At 30.8% G+C, this 20,124-nt stretch overlaps 9 protein-coding genes and 1 pseudogene across 10 annotated transcripts, besides 5 other annotated features; 6 read left to right on the top strand and 4 right to left on the bottom strand.

The window, feature by feature from the left end:
* Positions 1-235: 235 nt before the first annotated feature.
* TVAGG3_0308650 (uncharacterized protein) lies at positions 236-1,036 on the bottom strand (the record flags this gene model as incomplete). The annotated part of the gene is made up of 1 exon (XM_001306777.1): positions 236-1,036. One exon carries the CDS (start codon positions 1,034-1,036, stop codon positions 236-238), a length of 801 nt encoding a protein of 266 aa, XP_001306778.1.
* Positions 1,037-1,076: 40 nt separating this feature from the next.
* Positions 1,077-2,088, top strand: TVAGG3_0308640 (RNA-binding domain, RBD family-containing protein; the record flags this gene model as incomplete). The annotated part of the gene is made up of 1 exon (XM_001306778.1): positions 1,077-1,760. The coding sequence occupies one exon, from the start codon at positions 1,077-1,079 to the stop codon at positions 1,758-1,760; it is 684 nt and encodes a 227-aa protein (XP_001306779.1).
* Positions 2,089-2,491: 403 nt separating this feature from the next.
* TVAGG3_0308630 (ubiquitin protein ligase binding) lies at positions 2,492-4,571 on the top strand (the record flags this gene model as incomplete). Its single annotated transcript, XM_001306779.1, has 1 exon — positions 2,504-4,555. One exon carries the CDS (start codon positions 2,504-2,506, stop codon positions 4,553-4,555), a length of 2,052 nt encoding a protein of 683 aa, XP_001306780.1.
* Positions 4,572-4,762: 191 nt separating this feature from the next.
* On the top strand, positions 4,763-5,389 carry TVAGG3_0308620 (spectrin binding; the record flags this gene model as incomplete). Its single annotated transcript, XM_001306780.1, has 1 exon — positions 4,763-5,254. One exon carries the CDS (start codon positions 4,763-4,765, stop codon positions 5,252-5,254), a length of 492 nt encoding a protein of 163 aa, XP_001306781.1.
* A 352-nt stretch (positions 5,390-5,741) lies between these two features.
* Positions 5,742-5,769: a terminal%2Cinverted (terminal inverted repeat of Mariner transposon ID:TVAGG3_0308600).
* Positions 5,742-7,044: a mobile genetic element.
* TVAGG3_0308610 lies at positions 5,838-6,964 on the top strand (annotated as a pseudogene). Its single transcript has one exon. A coding segment is annotated over exon 1 (1,127 nt).
* Positions 7,017-7,044: a terminal%2Cinverted (terminal inverted repeat of Mariner transposon ID:TVAGG3_0308600).
* A 64-nt stretch (positions 7,045-7,108) lies between these two features.
* Positions 7,109-7,411, top strand: TVAGG3_0308590 (protein ubiquitination; the record flags this gene model as incomplete). The annotated part of the gene is made up of 1 exon (XM_001306782.1): positions 7,109-7,411. One exon carries the CDS (start codon positions 7,109-7,111, stop codon positions 7,409-7,411), a length of 303 nt encoding a protein of 100 aa, XP_001306783.1.
* A 470-nt stretch (positions 7,412-7,881) lies between these two features.
* TVAGG3_0308580 (armadillo (ARM) repeat-containing protein family) lies at positions 7,882-9,361 on the top strand (the record flags this gene model as incomplete). The annotated part of the gene is made up of 1 exon (XM_001306783.1): positions 7,882-9,330. One exon carries the CDS (start codon positions 7,882-7,884, stop codon positions 9,328-9,330), a length of 1,449 nt encoding a protein of 482 aa, XP_001306784.1.
* A 104-nt stretch (positions 9,362-9,465) lies between these two features.
* On the bottom strand, positions 9,466-9,838 carry TVAGG3_0308570 (uncharacterized protein; the record flags this gene model as incomplete). Its single annotated transcript, XM_001306784.1, has 1 exon — positions 9,606-9,836. One exon carries the CDS (start codon positions 9,834-9,836, stop codon positions 9,606-9,608), a length of 231 nt encoding a protein of 76 aa, XP_001306785.1.
* Positions 9,839-10,228: 390 nt separating this feature from the next.
* TVAGG3_0308560 (GTPase activator protein) lies at positions 10,229-13,978 on the bottom strand (the record flags this gene model as incomplete). Its single annotated transcript, XM_001306785.1, has 1 exon — positions 10,360-13,956. One exon carries the CDS (start codon positions 13,954-13,956, stop codon positions 10,360-10,362), a length of 3,597 nt encoding a protein of 1,198 aa, XP_001306786.1.
* A 471-nt stretch (positions 13,979-14,449) lies between these two features.
* Positions 14,450-19,649: a mobile genetic element.
* On the bottom strand, positions 15,558-16,925 carry TVAGG3_0308550 (zebrafish ch211-108c17.2-related family; the record flags this gene model as incomplete). The annotated part of the gene is made up of 1 exon (XM_001306786.2): positions 15,558-16,925. One exon carries the CDS (start codon positions 16,923-16,925, stop codon positions 15,558-15,560), a length of 1,368 nt encoding a protein of 455 aa, XP_001306787.2.
* Positions 19,650-19,653: 4 nt separating the features above from the next.
* Positions 19,654-20,124: part of a mobile genetic element that runs on past the window's edge.

Here is a 20,124-nt window from a genome sequence, read left to right as displayed (position 1 = left end):
AAATGCACAATATTTCATCAAAACTCATGATATAAGAGTCTGCATTTACAAATTTCCAGAACAAATTCTTATTCTTTTGCATCAATTTTGATTCATGTAGAATTATCATTTTCATGATCGATCTGCTTTGATACCGAGCAAGGATACTTTACATACATTAAGTTAATAATAAATCAGTTAAAAAATAAAAATGATTTTGAAAAATAGATAGTTTACTCTATAAAATACATACAAATTAATTTCCTTCTGCAGCCAAGTGAACTTCTGCTGCTGAAAAGAAGCCGAAAGTTTCGTAAAATGTCAAAACTTGTAAAACTAAAAGAATTGGAGTCAAAATAACAAAAGGTGTGACAAAAAGAGAAAACAGTGAAGTAGCTGCAATGGAAAGGAACGTTGATCCAGACAAAGCAGCAGATGCACTCCAAACGAAAACAGTAACTGAAGATAACGATTGATCCTCAACAATAAGGAATATGGCTAGTCCAAACAGCCAATTTAAGAAAAATCCGAAGGCAAAGTATATAAGAGATAAAACTAAATCTTTGTGAAAAAGCGCCTGAGCGATAGATAATGGAGAAGAAAGCATGATATCGTAAACTACGCATACAGCAACTAATTTTAATGATAGGATATCTTTGAGTTGAAGAACATCCGAAAGGACTAAATCATGACCTCTTCTTTTAATGGCGCACATGACTATATATAGGACTGCAAGATTCAACAATGAATGGAGGATTCTGATAGGTATGCTAGAAGTAATTTGAACGAGAACGATGAAATTATTTTTTGGAACGTCTTTATCTATGCTCCATTTTGCGTAAAGAAGTGCGGAATTTCCGAGTGTTTGAAGAACCAAATATCCTAATAATAAAATTGTAAAGCTAAGCTTGTTTCTTGAGACAATTAATCCAGCGCGAGATAATTTTTGGCCGAAAGGCTTAGCAGTAGATATTCCATATCTTCCATGCTTCCAATCGGTCATATACTGTATAGATTCTGATAAAGATCCAGAGCTGATTTGATTATTCCTCTTCATTGTCACTTTTCGTCAATTTCTTGAGTTGTCACTTTTTAATATGGACGGTAATCAAGGAAGTCCTCTTCATAACGAAGAAGCAGCACAAGACGGCCAAGAACGTGCTACCGTCCCACATGGACTTGCACCAGATTACCCAGCTCCATCAAACAGACAAGTTTTGACTGAAGATGAAAGAGCAATGACTGTGAAATTCGGACCAAACTGTGCTACTGCGGAAGAATTTGCCGAACTCTTTAAAGCCGAAGGTTTTCCAGTGTTTTCTGATATCAGATTAGCTAAATTTGGAACAGTTCGTCTTCCTTCTGAAGCACAGGCTCAACAATTCATTAAGCATTTCAACGAATTTCAATTTAAAGGTGAACAGCTTTACGCTCAGCCAATGCAACCACAGCAATATGTAAAAACTCTTCATATCACTGGATTAGAAGAAAATCACATCGATGAACGCCAATTATTTAATTTATTATCTCCATCTGGATTTATTCGTAGAATTTCTTCAAAGAAAGGCTTTACTTTTGTTGAATTCGATAATATTCAAGATGCAAGACGCGCAAGAATCGAACTTAAGAATAAGGAAAACGAATTCCCTGGTCTCCGCGTTTCTTTCGCTAGATCAGAACATAAACCTGATTTTAGCAATTTAAGAATACCTTTGTCAGATATTATACCTCCAAATCATCAGTTCTGGTATAAGCTCCAGGATATGCTTTACGATCGTTAATATAAATGTTTAGATTCGATATTATATTACAAAACAAAAAAATTTGCAGTATTTTTTAATATATACCCGATTGAATATCAATATACTAGATTTCGTAATCATTTCTCATTCAAATTTTAGTTTTATAATCAAATTTGAATTTGAATTGTCAAAATAACGATAATGATATCAGAATTACCAAACACTTCGATTTATTAGAGTTTGGATACTATTTTTCTTTGTTACTTCAATATTTTTTAATATCTTGAGTCTTTTAGCATTTGTTCTTTGGCAAACTAATCACAAATGACTAAATAATAAATTTACTATCATATTATTATATTTTTGGCTAATCAACAATAAAATTTTAAAATAAACTGATTATGTTGAGATATTTTCTATATTTAACTAGTGTTAACTTTCAGAATTTTTCAATAAACTACTTTACTCTATAAAGATAACACATAATCACATAATATTTGAATATTATTTTCCTATTTTAAATGAAAATTTGTGTATTCATGCTTATAAGTTATCTATATCTGACATATCTAAATTATTAGACAATTTGGCTCCATCCTTTATTGTTCTTCTAGCTCATCAGGCAATCAACAATCAGGTAAACTTCTTCTATGACATAATTAAGAATCAATTGATAACTGAAATAAATGATGAATCACAGAACACATTTTTATGAGTGTTAGTTAGAATGATAGTTAATTACATGAGATTTCAACAAAAATAAAGAAAGTGGACGTTTAAAAATGCAAGAGATTCTTCCTTTAATTCTTAGCCTAGAACCAGATAATATAAAAAGCGTTCTAACAAACTATCGCGACAATGAGAACTATAAACTATTCACGAGACTTTTTCTTGTTCAAGTTAGAAATTCAATATCAAAATTATTAAAAGAGGAAGATTACGGCTCAATATCTATTGCAGCACAAAAAACATTCGATAAAATGAAAGGTCTCATGGAAGTTGTTAAGCCCATTGATGAAGATTTAGAACAGGAAATTGTAACACTAATCCGTTCATTACTTATTCATAAATATCCATATGGTATGCAGGAATTCGAATCCAAAGATCTTGATTCTATACTAGAAATCAGCGATCCTAAGTTTAAGGCTCTTTTCTCATGTGGATTAAAGCAATATCTATCAGAGATAGTACTAAATAAGATTTTAGATCAATGTAAAGAAAAGATAAACGAATTCAATGATGAATACGAGGTTTCTGTATTATCCGCAACAATGAAAACGTTATCAGATAATATTTTCTTATTCTCCGATAAATTCCCAGAACTTTCTAACAAATTACCTTCAATGAAAGCAACAATCTACTCTCTGGTCGTTGATTTCCGTGCAAAACAAATTTTTGATATTGTTGCTTCCTATCCAGATTCAACACCATCACTTTACGATCTTAGAGAAAGCTGCCTTCACGCTCATGCCCACAAGAAAGTTGCACAGATTGCAACTGAAATCTTTTGCAACAGATTGTTGCATTTAGGTGCGTCAACAACAGATATTGTAACACAATATATTAGTGCTATCCAAGCTCTTAACATTGTTGATGAAAGTGGAGGTTTAACAAGAGCAATTTCTCCTCCAATTCAATCTTATTTGACAACACGTCCAGATTTGCTAACAACAATTGTTGAAAAGATCCTTGAAGATAACACTCTCATGGATAATTCACGTCCTTCTGCCCAAAAGCCAAACGATGATGATGTATTAAGAGAAGCTTCTGCTCAAAGGGAGTTGGATGAGAAATGGAATCCAGAACCTCTTCATAGCCATATCAGAGACCTCCAATCTCTTGTTAGAGATGCTTCAGATAGCGATGCTTTGGCATTGTTATTAAATGTTTATGGAAGTATTTCTAGTTTCGTTTCACAGCTCGAGAGGGAGATTGCTGCACGTGTAGAGAGTCGTCCTGGCTATAACTTCGACAGCGAAGTCCGAGCCATTGAGATTCTTAAACGAAGATTCGGAGCCCAAATTTTCTTGAATTGCGAAGTCATTTTGCAAGATGTTGCAGACTCAAAGCGTTTGCAACAAGGAAGTGGAGTCATGCATTTCCAGCCACTCGTTGCTTCCCATATGTACTGGCCAGAGCTTAATGGTGATGAATTCACTCTTCCTCAAGGTTTGGCCGAAGAAGTTTCCGCATTTGAAAAAGAATTTGACAGAGTCAGAAAACAAAGGAAACTTAAATGGTATCATACAATCGGATGTGTTGAGATTGTTTTGGATTTCGATGATGACGAAACACTCTCAATCACTGTACCTCCTCTTGCAGCAGCAACAATTGCTTTATTCAATGACAAAACTGAGTTTGATACTTCATATGTTTCCAAGAAATTGTCAATATCTAAAAGAGCTGCTGAACATGCAATTTCATTCTGGATGTCTGGAGGTGTCATTGTAAGAGGCTCTTCAGAAGGATCATTCAGAATGAGCAGCAAGAAACCTGCTGCAGCTGTTGAACTTGCAGAATCAGCAAGAAGCGACATGATTGGTTTGTTGTTCGAAGAAAAGAAGAATCCAGAAGAAGAAGAAAATGGAGAAGAGGAAGAAGATTTCAGCTCACCTGTCGTTTTGTCAAAGAGACTGAGACCATTCGCATTAACAATTTTACAAGCTCGCCCACGTGAGAAATTCACAATTGATAGTTATTATTCACTTTTGATGAGATTTGTTAGAATTCCAAAGCTTAGAATTGAAAAGGCTGAATTCTTGAAAATAATCCCTATTTGGGTATCAGAAAATATGATTACTGTTGATGGAGAAAATGTTGCCCTCGTGAAATAATTAAATAAATCTAAGATGTTTTTTTAAAACTTTTTTTTTCTTTTTGAAATGCTTTCATCTTAAGAGAGCGATGTATCATAAAAAGTGATAGAGCAAAAGATATGAATATGCTTTATATATAGATACATCATGATAGAAACGGATACTCTAAGATATGGTTGAGTTCTTATAATTTTCAAACGATAATTGTAAAGTTTTATTTTTTTTATGCTGAGAAAAAAAGATCGTCCAAAGCATTATGATGCATTGATAGATACATTTAGGTATTATATAGATTTATTTAATGGATTATATCGGCTAAAAACAAAAGATGAAGGGGAATTGAATTCGATTTACAATAAAATAAAAACCCTCTTGATCGATTCAAAGATATATCGTCCAGAAAAAATGATAATAGAAATAGGAATGATGGCTGAGTATAATAACCGCTACATGAAGTCATATCTCTTTTTAACCAAACTAATTTATGATGATTATCATCCAGAAGATGTAAACGTTTCAGATATTTTTGCCTACTTATTTTATAAAGAGTATGCCATCATCCTTAAAAACATTGCTGAAACTAACTTCGAATATTTTGAATCACAGCATTATACACCTGATGTTCATGATGAATACTCAATTTATGGAGCAATTATGAATGATAACCTAGTTAGATTTATTCCATATACAGAATGTGAAGATTTTAATGAATATTAAAAACTTGAAAGCGAATGCTATCCAATAGAATATGGAAAACTATCATTACTTCAATTGTGCTGTTATCATGGTGCTGTTAATTGTTTCAAATTTTTGTTAACAAAATTCGAACTATCAATCAATCTAAAATGCCTTCGTTTTTCTTTTTTAGGAGGAAATCCAGACATTATGCATGAATGTTTGAAAGAAGAAGAACCAGATGAAGTTTGTATGGAGTTTGCAATTATATCCCATAATGTTGATTTTATTTCATATCTATACAACGAATATTATATTGATATTGATTTGATTCAATGCGGATTTTATCAGAATCTTGAAGCATTTTTAATTTATCTTGATCTAACTAATGATATTGAAAGATGTTTTGCTCATTCACCTGAATACTTTGATCCAAAACTTTACTATTACTTGTTTGAACAAGGCGCACTTATCAATTTCATAGATAAGTACAGTGATACAGCACTTCATTATGCAGCGCATCATAATATAGGGTGTCCAAAGGTGCGTTTAGCACAGCGCTCTATATGAGACTATTAAAGGAGATATATGCTGATTATAAATATATAATAAAAAATATGAATATATGTATATGATGAGTAAGTTGTATTTTGGCGCCATGCCGGGATATAAAATGAATTTTGAGACAAGAGGCGGTTTCGCGGGAAATTTTGGCGGGATTTTTTTCATTTTTTTAATGAATCATAAAGAAAACATCCTCGCTCTTGCAAAAAAATGCAAAGACTGTAAAAAATCTACGAGACATTGGTAAAATGCTTCGGTATGGATGCTCCTAGCTATTCCACTGTAACGTATCATGTTAGGATGTATCACTTCATGAACAAAAAGGCGCCCATCATAAAAATTGACAAAAAATCGCCGGATCAAAGAAAAATCAAAGCAATTCTTCAAGCGCTAGATGAAGACCCAAGAGCATCACTCAGAAGGATAGAGGAGATGACAAAGATACCACGTACAACAGTCAATTATTATCTGCACAATTATTTGAACTACAAACTAGCGTATACACGTTGGGTTCCGCACAACCTTAATTCAGTTCAAAAAAAATCTAGAGTCCAATCTTCGAAAGAGCTCCTCTCTTTATTGCGTGCGTATCAATCCAAGAAGTTTCGCTTTTTAGTAACAGGGGACGAGTCTTGGTTTCAATATGCAACAGAAGCCAAAATCATGTGGATCCCGAAGGATGAAAATCCGCAAACATTCCCGAAGAAAAAAATTGACACACCAATGATGATGTTGTCGGTTTTTTGGGGCGTGAATGGCATCATCGCAATTGATATTCTTCAAAAACCTAATACGATGAATGCTCAGTATCTAATTGACAATGTTCTTACTCAAATTATCAATTCTGATGAGTTTGAGAAATCCAAACAACAAAAACAAAAGTTTGCAATTCATTTTGATAATTCAAGAGTTCACAAAAGTCATAAGGTAATGAATTACTTGGTGGAAAACAATGTCAAAGTTGTTCCAAACCCAATTTATTCACCTGATATTGCACCCTCTGACTTTTATTTATTCGGCACGCTAAAAAAGAGAGCTGAAGGACGCGAATTCGCGAGTCCAGATGATCTTGAAAATTTTGTAAGAGAGCAATTTGAGCAATTTTCTCATGATGATTTAAAGCGTGTCTTTCAAGCCTGGATCGATCGCTGCGAACGCGTGATTGAATCCAATGGTGATTATATTTAAATAAACTTTATATATATTTAACTTGTTTATTTCTATTCGCAGTATTCAGGTTTGTGCTAAACACACCTTTGGACACCCTATAGAATAGAAATTGCACAACACCTTATTTCAAATGGAGCGGATATAAATGCAAGAACCAATAGGATGGAAACTCCTCTTCATTTTGATGCATTATTTAATAACATTGAAGTTGCGCAGCTTCTTATTACACAAGGTGCAGACATCAATGCAAAAAATGTTGATGAAGAAACTCCTCTCTATTTTGCTGTTGAAACAAATAGCAAAGAAATAGTCAAACTTCTGATTTTGCATGGTGCAAATATCAATGAAAAAGAACAGAACGGAAACACTCCACTTGATAATGCAAAAAAGCATAATTTTGCTGAAATAGTCGAAATGCTTACTCCAAAACCCCACTCAGACTCCAACTTTAAACTAATTTGCTAATAAATATTTTTGAATTTGATTTTTCCTTATTTCCTTTTGGTAGAATTCATATCTGATCAATATGTGCTTGTAGAATAGATATTCATATATTGACTTCGATATATTTTACCATCTTTTCCTTGATTCGTATGCTTGGCAAAAGCTTCAATGAAAGACTAACAATCAAAGAAGGGAAACATTCGAGTCCAAAGAAGAGCATTGCGCTATTGACTGCACATATTATAGTTCCACGAAAAATGTATTCAATGCAGAATGAAATTACCGATTGCTCTTGGTAAATTCGATTCATTTGGATCGTTTTTTTGTATATCAAATTTCTTTTGCAAATAAATATGAAAATCTTTGCACAATGAATGAAAAAAGTTTCCATGCATGCTTGAAGTCATTTGCTGGACCATTATATATTATTTTTATATTTTTTTGGTATTTTTATTTAATACATTGAAATATTTTTGCTTAAGTTGAAACTAATGGTGGTTTTACTCCTAGACTTCTCATTTTCAAAAGTAGAACAATTGATTAGCTATAAGCATCTTGAAGCTGATGATATATCAGAGACAACAGATGCCACTCCATATAATGCAAATCAGCATACCTTACAAATCGAATTAAATGAATTAGAATCTCAAATTCAAAAACTATTATCAGAAAATCAAGATGAATATATAAATGCAACTAACAAAATTATAGATTTTGTCCAACAAAAGCGCGGAAATGCATTCAGATATCTAAATCATACATCTTTTTACTTAACATTTCAAAATATACTTTCAGATGCACCAATTAGAGAGAAACACTCACTATTAATAATTCTAGTCGACGCGTTTATTACTCTTTCTCAGCCAAAAGCAGAAATTAAAAACTTATTGAGCGAAGAATTATTTAACATCAATTTATACATATTAAATCACTCAACAGATGAATACGCTATACAAAAAAGCATTAATTTTGTCATACACACCATGACTCAGTTCCAAGAATTCAGTTCAACGCTAATCAATTTGAATTATTTCGAAAATTTACTCGTAATCGAACTGATTAACAGAAAATCAGCAGCATTTCAGAATTCAGAACCATATCTCACCAATGAATCATTGTTAATTGAAGCATTAATGCATATTTTCCGAGTCTCATATGAAAATATTTCGGATTATCAATTTGGAGAGTTTTTGTCAGCATGTGTGGTATTAATATGCAATGGTTTAACTCTAGATATTACTAATTCATCAATTCGATCCGTAATTTCAATATTATCTATTGATCCCGATACAACTTTAAGATATATAGAAGAAAACCATCTAGAACAGCCAGTAATGTTTTATTCAAAGCATGAAAACTCCGAAATCGCTTATAATTCACTTAATTTAATGTATCAAATTGTTCAAAGAGTTCCATTGTTGTTTGATATTGATGAAATGATACTGTGTATACAGAAATATCTAGTTCGTCGAGGGAGCAACTCTGATATCAATTTTATCCTAATTTCTTGTAAAATTGCAGCAATTTACTTATCAAATCCTGATTTTCATGAGGTTTTCGCTAATGAAGGTATTATTTCACAACTTGCTGCATTGATTAAGGATCAATCTGTTGATGTAAAAACAGAATCATTTCTTGCCTTAAAAAACATCATTATTTTTGGAAGTAATGATGCAATTAACTACATATTTAGTAATTATGTTATTACAAAACCAATGATTCTTCTTTTAGACGTTGAAAATCAGGAATTAGAACACTCTATCATTAAATCATGTATAAAGATAGATTCTATAGCAAGAGCATTCAATATTTTAACAAGTGCAGCAAAAATTATTAAAAATGAAATTGATTATGAAAGACTTGAAGAAATAGCAGAAAATAGTGAAAATATGAATTACAAAATTGCTCAAAAGTTAATTAATATACTTTCTGACGAATAAATATATTATGTTTATTGATTTTTTTATCGAATAGAGACTTTTTAGCTTTTTTAGCACTTCAAACATAGTATGTTATTTGTATTGAAGAAAAAATAGTTTGCAGTGTATGTAATATAATTGTAAGTGTTATTAATAAAAAAAAATTAATTTGAAGCTTTCATGAAAGAATTTTCATTTAATAAATAACCTTTAATATTACAAATAATACTCTCGTTTGGATATAACATGAAATCAAAACGATAGCAAAAATATATAATTAAATCAGTAATTCGACATTATTTCTTTTGTTTTTCGAGCATTTGAAGCTTGTTGTTTAATTCTTGGAGTTCAGCTTTAAATCGTTTTGCGCCTTTGCCAACAACTTTAAGTGATTTGTCGTATTCTACAGCATCCTCCATATTTTTAAGGGCACGAATCTGTTCTCTGAGTTTCTTATTTTCGGCAAGAAGCTTTTCGTGTGAATCCTGAACTTCGTCAGAATACGTGTATTCCTCTTCTTCACTCATAATCCGTTTGAGAAATTTTTTTATCGAACGGCGTTACACAGAATAAAAGTGTTTTGAGACGGAAGTTAACAGGGAAATAATCATCATTTAACTTGTAGATTCATACTATTATATTTTTATTCTAATAAAGCTATAAATTCAGAATGATTTTAATTTTTTTTATCTCCATATAATAAACAAAAGGCCTATCGTATACTCCGGCTTAAGTATAGATAATGGAACTAATTATCATTATGGATAAATAAAATATTATTCGAATATAGTTTTTAAGCATAAATTTACCGAATATGATTGGATTTATTCTGATATACTATGTGGTAAAGCATAATTAAAACAATTTAGATTGATTTATTTTTCAGCAAATATATTGGAAAAAATAAGTAGAATGGTGTAAATAAATGATCATTTTTAAAACAAATTATGAATATTTTAATGCATTACTTTAAATAAAAATAATGATTAAAATTTGGATACAAAAATATAAAAATTACAAATAGTTTTGATATGATTTGGACTTATTCGGTCACAACATGAATAATCTTGATGGATTTTCAGTTGCATTCTTGACAATATTTTCAATTGAAATTCTTCTATGCATATAAGGGAAAGATAAAGGTTGTTGTACCATATTAAGCACAATTTGTGCATTTTCTATGGTTTTCATCACAAATTTTGACAAGTATTTCTTAGATATAATTGAAATCTGAACTAAAGGTCCAAACATGCTTACTTCTGCCTTCTTTCTTGATTCAACCCTAAACAAACCATTCGGGAGTCTCATTATAAGTATATGGACCTGGTTGAACTGAGAAGTAATCGTTTGGATATTGTAATCTGAGCAAGAAGCGGAATCAAGATAAACTATCGTTATGTGGTCATTTCCTATGTGTCTCTTCTTGTAAACTTGTTGTTTATCGTCTTCACGGTTTGCCATCATTGGTCCTGTGTGGACCATTATCTCAAATGATTCATCGCAGTAATAAGGTGTCATAGAAACATTCGATGGATCCAAACCGCCGTCATAACCGACGTGTGTGTTTATATCGACCAAATCACCAAGATTAGAAACGAATTCTCTGAAATCCGGTGAAGTGTTTTCGAGTTTACAAGTCAGGATTTGTTCTTGTGTCATATTCTTCTCAGATACGAAGATACATGCACATTTTATAGGGTATTTAAATGTGGATGTCTGCAAACGATTGATGTTAATATTCAAAATTTTTGTCGTTCCTTCATCATCTTTTAATGTTGACACTTTTTGTCGATCAATTCCAAGAGAAGCCATAACAGAAGGTGAATCTAGTTTTATCTCTGGTATTTGAGGGAGTGGGAATATATCTGTTGTATTCACTTGTTTTTGAGGAGGCTTTGATTGGCATTGATCAGGTAATCCGAAAAGTTTACAAACAGAATTAGTGAAATCTAATTGTCTTTGCATATCAACATCAGACAATTTGCATGTATTGTTAAATTCAATGGAATGTCTAACAGGAGTTACATCAGCTATATCCTTATTTTTCTGGAATTTGTATTGGAAATGTCCAGAATAAGTTTCACTTTCCAAAAGAACAGAATCATTTTCTTCTTTCTTGAAATGAAGAACAGAGTTATCTTTCGTAACTAATATCTTTGATTTGTCATCAACAGGAACAACTTCTAAACTACTTGGATGACATTCTTCATGATCCTTTAAATTAGCAAAAGTGACACAAATATTTGTAATCACTTCAATATTTAATCTTCTTTCGTTGTCGTTTTCATTTATTAAGTTGTTCTTTGAATAATTTGAAAGAAATGTCAAAAACTTTCTGCTGTCAATTTTAGTTTTGATGATCATTGAAGAAATAACTCCGTACAACAAAATTCTTTTGTCAATATCTTCTGGTTTAGAAACAGGAGGCAAATTCATGACATTTTCTATTAACTTCTGACAATCATCTGCATTAAATTCTTCAATAGCACTCAATAAACACAATGTTGTGACATTGCATAAGCCATTTGTAATTTTAATGAGCATGTCAATCAAAACTTTTCTGTCAAAAAACTTTTCAAATAATAAAGTGACGATAAGAGGTGAAATGATCGACGGTTTTTGATTTACCACCCATTTCTTGAGTATTTCGAAACTTTTTGATCTTTGTTGGTCACTCAAAAGTGGCATCATCCTAGAAAGTGACACATTAAATTCAGTACAACTTTGTATTTCATTAGTTGCTGCTATAAGCTTATCAAGAAGTGATTCGTAGTTTGTATAACCACTAAAAATGTAATTTGAAGCAGCTCTTAATGCGATTTCTTTGTCAATATTGAAGAAATCCATCAAAGAATTCTTCCATGCGTTATGGAGTGAGAAAGCAGTGATTGATCGTGATTTTGGTGATGATAGAATGGCATCCAGTAAATTGAAAGAGTCTGTTTGATTTGAATATTTCAATAATTTCTTGTATGAATCGAAATAAAAGAGTTTTTTGTTTTCATTCGATTTCATTTCAGGAGGAATGTTTGTGATTGAGTTTAATGTAGCATGGTAACTCACAAATACTGCAAACTCCATCATTTTTTGGTTTTCGTCTTTCTCGTCTTCATAAAGATTTGTAAACTTCTCAAATTTTTTCATATATTTTTGGTTTTCCTCAAGTTTATCGATGTTCAATGGTGTAACGATCAAATACTTTATTTTCTTTGTCTCTTCTTCTAATGTACTCAGAGATAATGCGGGAGGTTCACATAAATGAGGTGAGGTGAAAATAAGGTTACAATTTTTACAAAACCAGTCGTAATTTGTAACTTGTTTTGTTCTTTGTGATTTTTGGAGGTAATAATCGGAATTTTTCTGGGAATCTTCTTTGTTCAACTTAAGGATTAAAGGTAAAGAGTATACAGCCATGTATCTAGAGTATTTCATGAGAGAAGCAATGTACATTGGATTTTTACCGATTATTTTCTTCACAAAATCTATTTCAACTTTGGTCACTTCACCTGACATCAAAATGTAACTAAATGTGGATAAAAACAGAGCAATTGAGTTTCCAATGAATCTCTGGTTCTCAATGAGTTCCAAAATCATGTCAAAACCCGTATCAACTCCTTTTGTTGTAACTAAAATCATAATGAAAGAAAATCTGAGTTCATTTGAAAGAGAAAGAACTTCTTTGTCAACGGAATGCTGGTCTGCAAAGTTAGCAATGTTCAAAAGTGATAGGAAAAGAGTTTCTCCGGACTTTACAAGTGGTTCCAAGAACTCTTTGATGGAAACTAAGTAATTTACGAACATTAAAATGGATTTGAAGTTTTCTGAGGACAGTGTCTGCTCTTTGGTGAACAGTTTGACAATGAACATCGTAATTGCGGGGTTGAAAAGGAAAGTTAAGTCGGGATTTTGTTGACTAATATCCCCTAGAAAGTTAAATATGATAGAGTTGATCTCCTGTGGAGGTGGGAACTGAAATCCTATAGGAGGAGGTGGTAAATAAGCTTCTTCTGCGATTGTCGGGTATACTATGATTAAAATATTCTCGAAAAGTATACGAGAAGTCTCTCTAGGGAACAGTTTCCAGTTAACTTTGAGGAAGTTCAAGAATGATCGAAGTATTCCGAGACATTTTGTTATATCTATTGAATTTTCTTCTTTTGGATTTGATTTAATGTATGTATTTTGGCCAAAGAACTTTGCAAATTCGTCCTTTTCATTGTCACGAGCAAATCTACTCCACGGAATAGCATAGTATAGCGCATGGTGAACCTGCCCCATATGCTCTTTTTTAATGTGCTTAAGAAGTTCCAATAAAACCGCAACTGCTGCTTCTCTGCCACTATCAGTGCTTAATGGATGAAGTAAAATTTTGAATATCGAACTTAATTTTAATATTGTTGATCGTTCGTAGTTTTCTGGCATAGATCGTTGAATCACAAGTCGCATCGTAGTAACTAGTTCAACTGTATTGACGAATTTCTTCTTTCTGAATATACCTTCGTCTTTACCTCCCGAGAATAACTCAAGATAATCATTGATAGATACGAAAAAATCTCGAAAATCATCCCTCATGAAAGCATCCATGTCAAAAGCTTTGTCATAAAGTATCTTTTGAACATAGATCTCGTATGGATGCAATGGAGGCATAAATTAGAAAAGCAAATACAATATTTGACATTTTTGAATTGACAAAAAATTGAATTTTTATTGAAAAATTGCACATAGTAGCTATAGAGTTACAATTTCGATTGGATCCAAACTGCCGAAAAAACTGCCCATTGTCAAAATCAAATCAGTCCGAATAGAATTCTTGAGCTTTAAGGAACATTTATAATTTTGGTGTACCGATTTTGATCAGAAAAGACATACTTTTTTTTAAATGATGACATTACGATTTCGAACTTAGCTCTATTTCTCCTCCCCTCTCTTAATTATTTTTCCCAATAAGAATGAACCATTCATTGTCAAATAAACATTTCGGTATTTATCCGCGAATAATACGTGAATAAAGCGCTTTCGTCTAAATATGAGGTTTACTGTTAAGTAATTATTATCTTTCATGTGATATGATTTATTGTGTTGCTCGTAGAAGCTTCTTTTTTAACAATCGAAAAAAAAATCAGAAACGAAACTGTATTAAGGATACCCTTACATTGCGTAGTTAGAAAGAAAATATGATATTGTCATGATTGCTAAAGTTTTAGGCTCCAGAAATGAATATACATCAAACTGAAACAATTGATAAATTGAATGAACTTTTGAGAGGTTCTCAAATAAAAAAAATTATCTAATTTTTTACAATATTACTATTATTTTATCCACATATGTATATATAGTAATTTGAGAAAACTTTTAGGAAAAAATAAGTTTAATAAAAATCTGAATTTTACTTGTTGTGGGATTGTTATTAATTGACACTCCAGACGTATTACTAATAGTTATGCGTATGCAATTAAAGTACTTCTGATGGACAAAATGTGAGATTTATATCAGATAATTCATTTCTACTATTAAGTTATTCATTTATGAGTTTGCACTTATTCGCACTAAATAAATAACTATTAAAATTGTTTTAATTAATTGACACCATATAATAGAGTGAATTTTGTTTGATCAAACAACAATAGATGATAGATATAAAGCCAAGAAACTTGCTATTAATATGCTCTACTTGCTATTTCAATGTAAGTATGATATTTTCTAAATGTTTCGTTCAGATAACTTAGATATATTAGTCAAAATTTGAAATTTTAATAGCACATATATTAAAAATAATTATTATTCATAAAAGATTAATGAAATAGTAAAAAAAAAAATCAATCAAATTATAAAAATACAACATATGGTTTTTTATGGTTGTCTCATAATAGCATTTCATGAGAAAAAATATAATACTATTTATTTTTGCATAGTTCAATTTTTTTAAATAATGCAAGATATCCCGCCATTAGTTTTCATGAAATAATCCAAAAATCAGCATACACTTGAGAACATAGCAGCTCTACATGTTTTCGCTATTTATTTTCCAATAATATGAGGGGTTCACGGGATAAAGCTTCATTAAGCATAATTGATTACAATATCATCATATATATACCGAACATATAACAAATGGGATATTTGTATACTAAAATAAAAAAGGAGCAAATTATATAATTTTTGTCATGCTACTTATAGGTTCAAAAATCTTATAATATAAAAATATTTTCAAATACAAAGAAAATATGTGTTTATTTCAAATTTGAAAATTAGATATCTTGTGGGGTCCACTTTCCTCCTCTGTAATCACCTGTAGGGTTATCCTTAGGAAATCTTTTTGCATTTCTTGCCTTGTTGATCTCTTTTCTTGTTTCTGGTGTAGCTTTCTTTTGATTTCTGGATTTATTTTTCTCATATTCAAGTTTTTGGAGTTCGCGGATTGAAGGAGATATTTGGTAATTATTGACACGATTGTATATTTCTTGTTTGCATTTCTCTCCTTCGTTTTTTTGTAAAATTGTAACAGCCGTACGCATTTCAAACGATTTTGCGTTGTTTCCTTTGGGACACTGAGTAAGCATTGAGTGATGTATCGATTCATTTTGTTGTGTTTGAGCATTAGGATCAATTTCTGGAATCAACTTTGCGGCATCATCTGTAAAACGTTGAAATTGCTTCGCTAAATCAGGTTTTGTAAGTGGCTGAAACACAGGATATTCTTTGTCTTTTTCGTGAAGGCAATTTTCATGCCTTCCGATAAAATGATTTAATGTATTCTTCCATAGGAAAATTTTTTTCGTTGTTTCAATTGGAAGCATGATAATAAAAGTGAACCACTTAATAACTTTCGAATATATCTGATGAAATACTTTTTCTTGGTGTTTTAATGGTCTTCCACGTTTCTTCGGCTCTTCTGCTTTAGATTTGATTGGGAATGCTGGCTGTGATTCACTTTCTTTCTGTTGATTAACAGTTTCTTTTCCTGCTGCTTCTTTATATCCACCATTTTCAAGCTTTTCGAAAGCTCTGCCAACTGCACGTACACAATGACGAGGATCAAGTGTAATTTTAGCATTCGGAGCATATTGCTGGATGATGGCTTTCGTTTTATTGTCATTGTCATGAACCACTGTGGAAACATTTGTAAAGTCAAAATTTGACATCATCCTCTTTGTACATTCTGTTTCCATCATGTTGGATGGGCCTTCAAAGTCTCCTCCAGAGCTCTTTTTTATAACAGTTGTTTCACCAACAACTTTTCCACGGTTGTCCATCATTAAACTTTGGCACGCTGTAGCATTTCTGCCAACATTATAATGCGAATCAGTGCTTAAAAATGTATCTTTCTTCATTGTTTGTTGAGCATTTTTAATAGATTGCTCTTTATATTCTAGTATTACCTTACCTATTTCTTTTTGATGACGGTAAAACTCTTTTTCACTCGGCACTTTAATATTGTTATCTTGAAATAAATTCCTTGCTCGAGTATAAGAGTCACCATTAACAATTACAGAAGCAGTCCAGTGTTTTGGATCGACTTCCTTTGGCGCATTCTTTTCTTGGGAGTTTTTTCTTGCTTCAATTGATTTTTCGTTAGCTTCACGACTTTGTTGTTTGCGTCTGCTTGGTGGAGGCATATTACGTAAATGGTCGGCAAAAAATGTAATAAACGTAGTGAATAATTAAAAAGATTGCTTTATATAACAAATATAATCATTTTTTCCTTAGAAATCCCATTATTTGCATAACAATATTTAAAAATATTTTTTTGATATAGTTTACAGTCACATCAATATGAACTATATTAAACTATCAGAAACTTATGTATGTTATTAGTAAAGTTGAAATTTTTATCATATTTACACATTAAATTTAATTTTCATGCATATTTAAGTTTTTTTCAACACAATCTTGTATTGTTAGTACCGACAATATGAAAGAAAGTTATACTGTATTTAATTTTAGCAATAAACAAAAAAATCTAAATTATATCTTTAGATACTAGGATTGATTTAATGACTAAGAACGTTTTTATCAATAATACCATGATTCATAACATATAGACATAACCTAAATATACCAAAGCATTTCTACTTGGAACTAGCGCATCGCCAAAATAATGGGTCAATATTCATTTGACGTAATGCTGATCGAGAGAAGTCTTTATATATAAGCCTTATCACAATGCCACGAATGCACCCAGCTGCAGGCGTGTCTTGTTTAACATTCATTCCTATATATGATGGAACATTAATCAATAATCATGGAAGTATCACTTTTCAAATAACATCATTGTTAAATGAAAGAAAATTGTATGCAAAATTACATTTTGGTAATGGTGAGACGCAATATGTTGAAGTATATATCATTATTATTTAATATACAAACAAACTCTAGTACAAAATTGTATTAATTCAACTTTCATGTCTAATATAAAAACTTTTTTTAAAAAAAAGAGATATAATCGTGTATAATATGAGAAAAATGAATATCAATACAAAATAAAATATCAATTAGCTATTGCTGATGACATATCATGAATATTGATCATTTGATTTGATTAATTTTGATAAATATTAGGCTTTTTGCTAGTTACATATTACAATAAGGCTTTTAAATGGATATTTATTGATATGAGCTTATTTCAAAATGACAGTCTTTGATTTATCCACTAATAAGATTTGATGTCACAAAAATCTAGATTTTGGGGCATAAAAACCTAACACCAAATCATAACTTCTGTGCATATACTAAATTGAGTACAGAAATATGTTAATTTTCAGTATTTTTAGAAGAATTCTTATTATCCTTCAAAAAGTCAGTATTTCTGCTGTAATTTTCTACAACATTGTAGTTATTGCACTTTGTCTATGGATTTGTATATATGTTATATATAAATTATATATCTAAACTGCCCATAAGTGCAATTTTTATATAAATTGTTTATTTCTTTAACAATTTCATATGAAATATGCTTTTTTAAGCGTATCAAAGCTGTGTTCTTAATGTGCATGGATATATCAAGAAAAATGTCGAAAAAAAATGTGAATTCACAAATTCACTGAATTTTCACCGTTTTTTGAATTTTGCTACAGCACTAATATTAAATAATACTAAAATCTTCTGTCTTTGTAAAAGAATAAATTCTGACAAAAAGTGCTCGTTTAAATTTAATGATCATCTGTATGACTAAGTGGTAAAAAGTGTTTATGACCAAAAAAGGGTTACATGCTTAGTCTATTTTTCTGACAGGATACTCTAGATTTACATGATCTCTATTTCATATCTCCGTTTTTAGATTCTTCGACAGATTTTATGATAGAAAACCAAGATTAACAAATTTCCGGCATGTTAATGAAGAAATCTGCAGCTACCCTCAATATTATTTCAATAATCAGTATCGTTTCTCTTACAATTTATTTTTTTCTCAATAATTTAACAAGAAATAACAATACACACTTGGTTTTACGTATAAAAGCTAAGTGTCGAACTTAATCAACTTTACTTACTTAGCAAATGAATATTTTTGTGGTTGCGAGTTCTGAATGCTGAAGTTTTAGATTTCTCTATAAATGATATCATTGCACTTACAATGTTGTTCCAGCCTATCGCATAAATCATAGAAAATCCAAAAAAAAATAATATAAAGAAAATTCATGTCATGAAGTTCAAAAAATACCGTGTAACATTAAAATTTGTTATGCATAATACATTTTAGCTATTATTGATTTTTTTTAATTTTCGAGAAATTGAATGGTGAGTCCGATAGAGAAATTTTTAAAAATCCTAGTGCCTCATAGAAGTAATTTCCCTCGTCTCCCATACTTCCAAATGTATGCATATGACATAAACTTTTATGCATTACACAAGTGGCCAATAATATCTATAGAGTAAAAAATTAGAAATTTAATTTTTTTATATGATAGTTATATTTCAGATTTGCGAGCGTAACTTTTTTCTCCATGGCATACTTGTTTTAAGAGCAAATGATCAAAATCGTCCTTCAATTATTGAAGGAGCTGATATCTTTTGAAAATTGAATTGAAAGGGTATTCAATTTTCAAATTTCCTCTCAATTTTGGAAACATATCAACTCTATGAATTAACAATTATGTGCCTTCACAGTTTATCAGTCATATAAGGTGCTTATAAAGAAAAAAGTTACGCTCGCAAAATATGTTTTTATATAGATTTCACATAAAATAATTATGTAATTTCTAAAAAGAATATTTTTGTTCTTGAATATTAAAGTGTATTGTAGTTTAAAAAGTTTTAAATATGTTGCTAAAATTTCAGTTTTATAGCTCATGTCTAGCATGACTTCTTCGTATGCGCAAAAAATCTGACACGTAAGGGTATCCTTAAGGGTGCACACGAGAGGATTATGTAAACTTCAGAATTTAGAACCTTATTTTTAGGCATTATCTTGGCTACCTATTTAGGCTCGAAAAGCAAAAAATATCAAAAAATACAACTTGACTCCATTATGACCCTTTCATGGAGGTAGTTTTTATCCGCTAGTATTTTCCCTTTGAATCTCTTTACAATTCGAAATCAAATTCAAAACTCAGTAGAAGAAAGGAAGAATCGACTTACTACGGTTGTAATACGAATAAATACATATATTTAATTATTTTTATTTACATAATAATTGTTTGAAGCTCATATTCCATCAAATTTTTAAATAAAAACATTAAAATGTTGAAAATGTTCATATATTTTAATAGGGTTTTGGCACTTTATTGAGGAATTACTACATACATAGTCGAACTGAACTTGATATTTTGAAATTTAAATTATTTATCAAAATTAAAATTTAACTTGAAATTTATAATT

Source organism: Trichomonas vaginalis, chromosome V (assembly GCF_026262505.1).
Source record: "Trichomonas vaginalis G3 chromosome V, whole genome shotgun sequence".
Taxonomy (NCBI): Eukaryota; Parabasalia; order Trichomonadida; family Trichomonadidae; genus Trichomonas; species Trichomonas vaginalis.
Note: the sequence above shows the minus strand (reverse complement) of the source record. Positions and strands in the feature narration are given on the sequence as shown.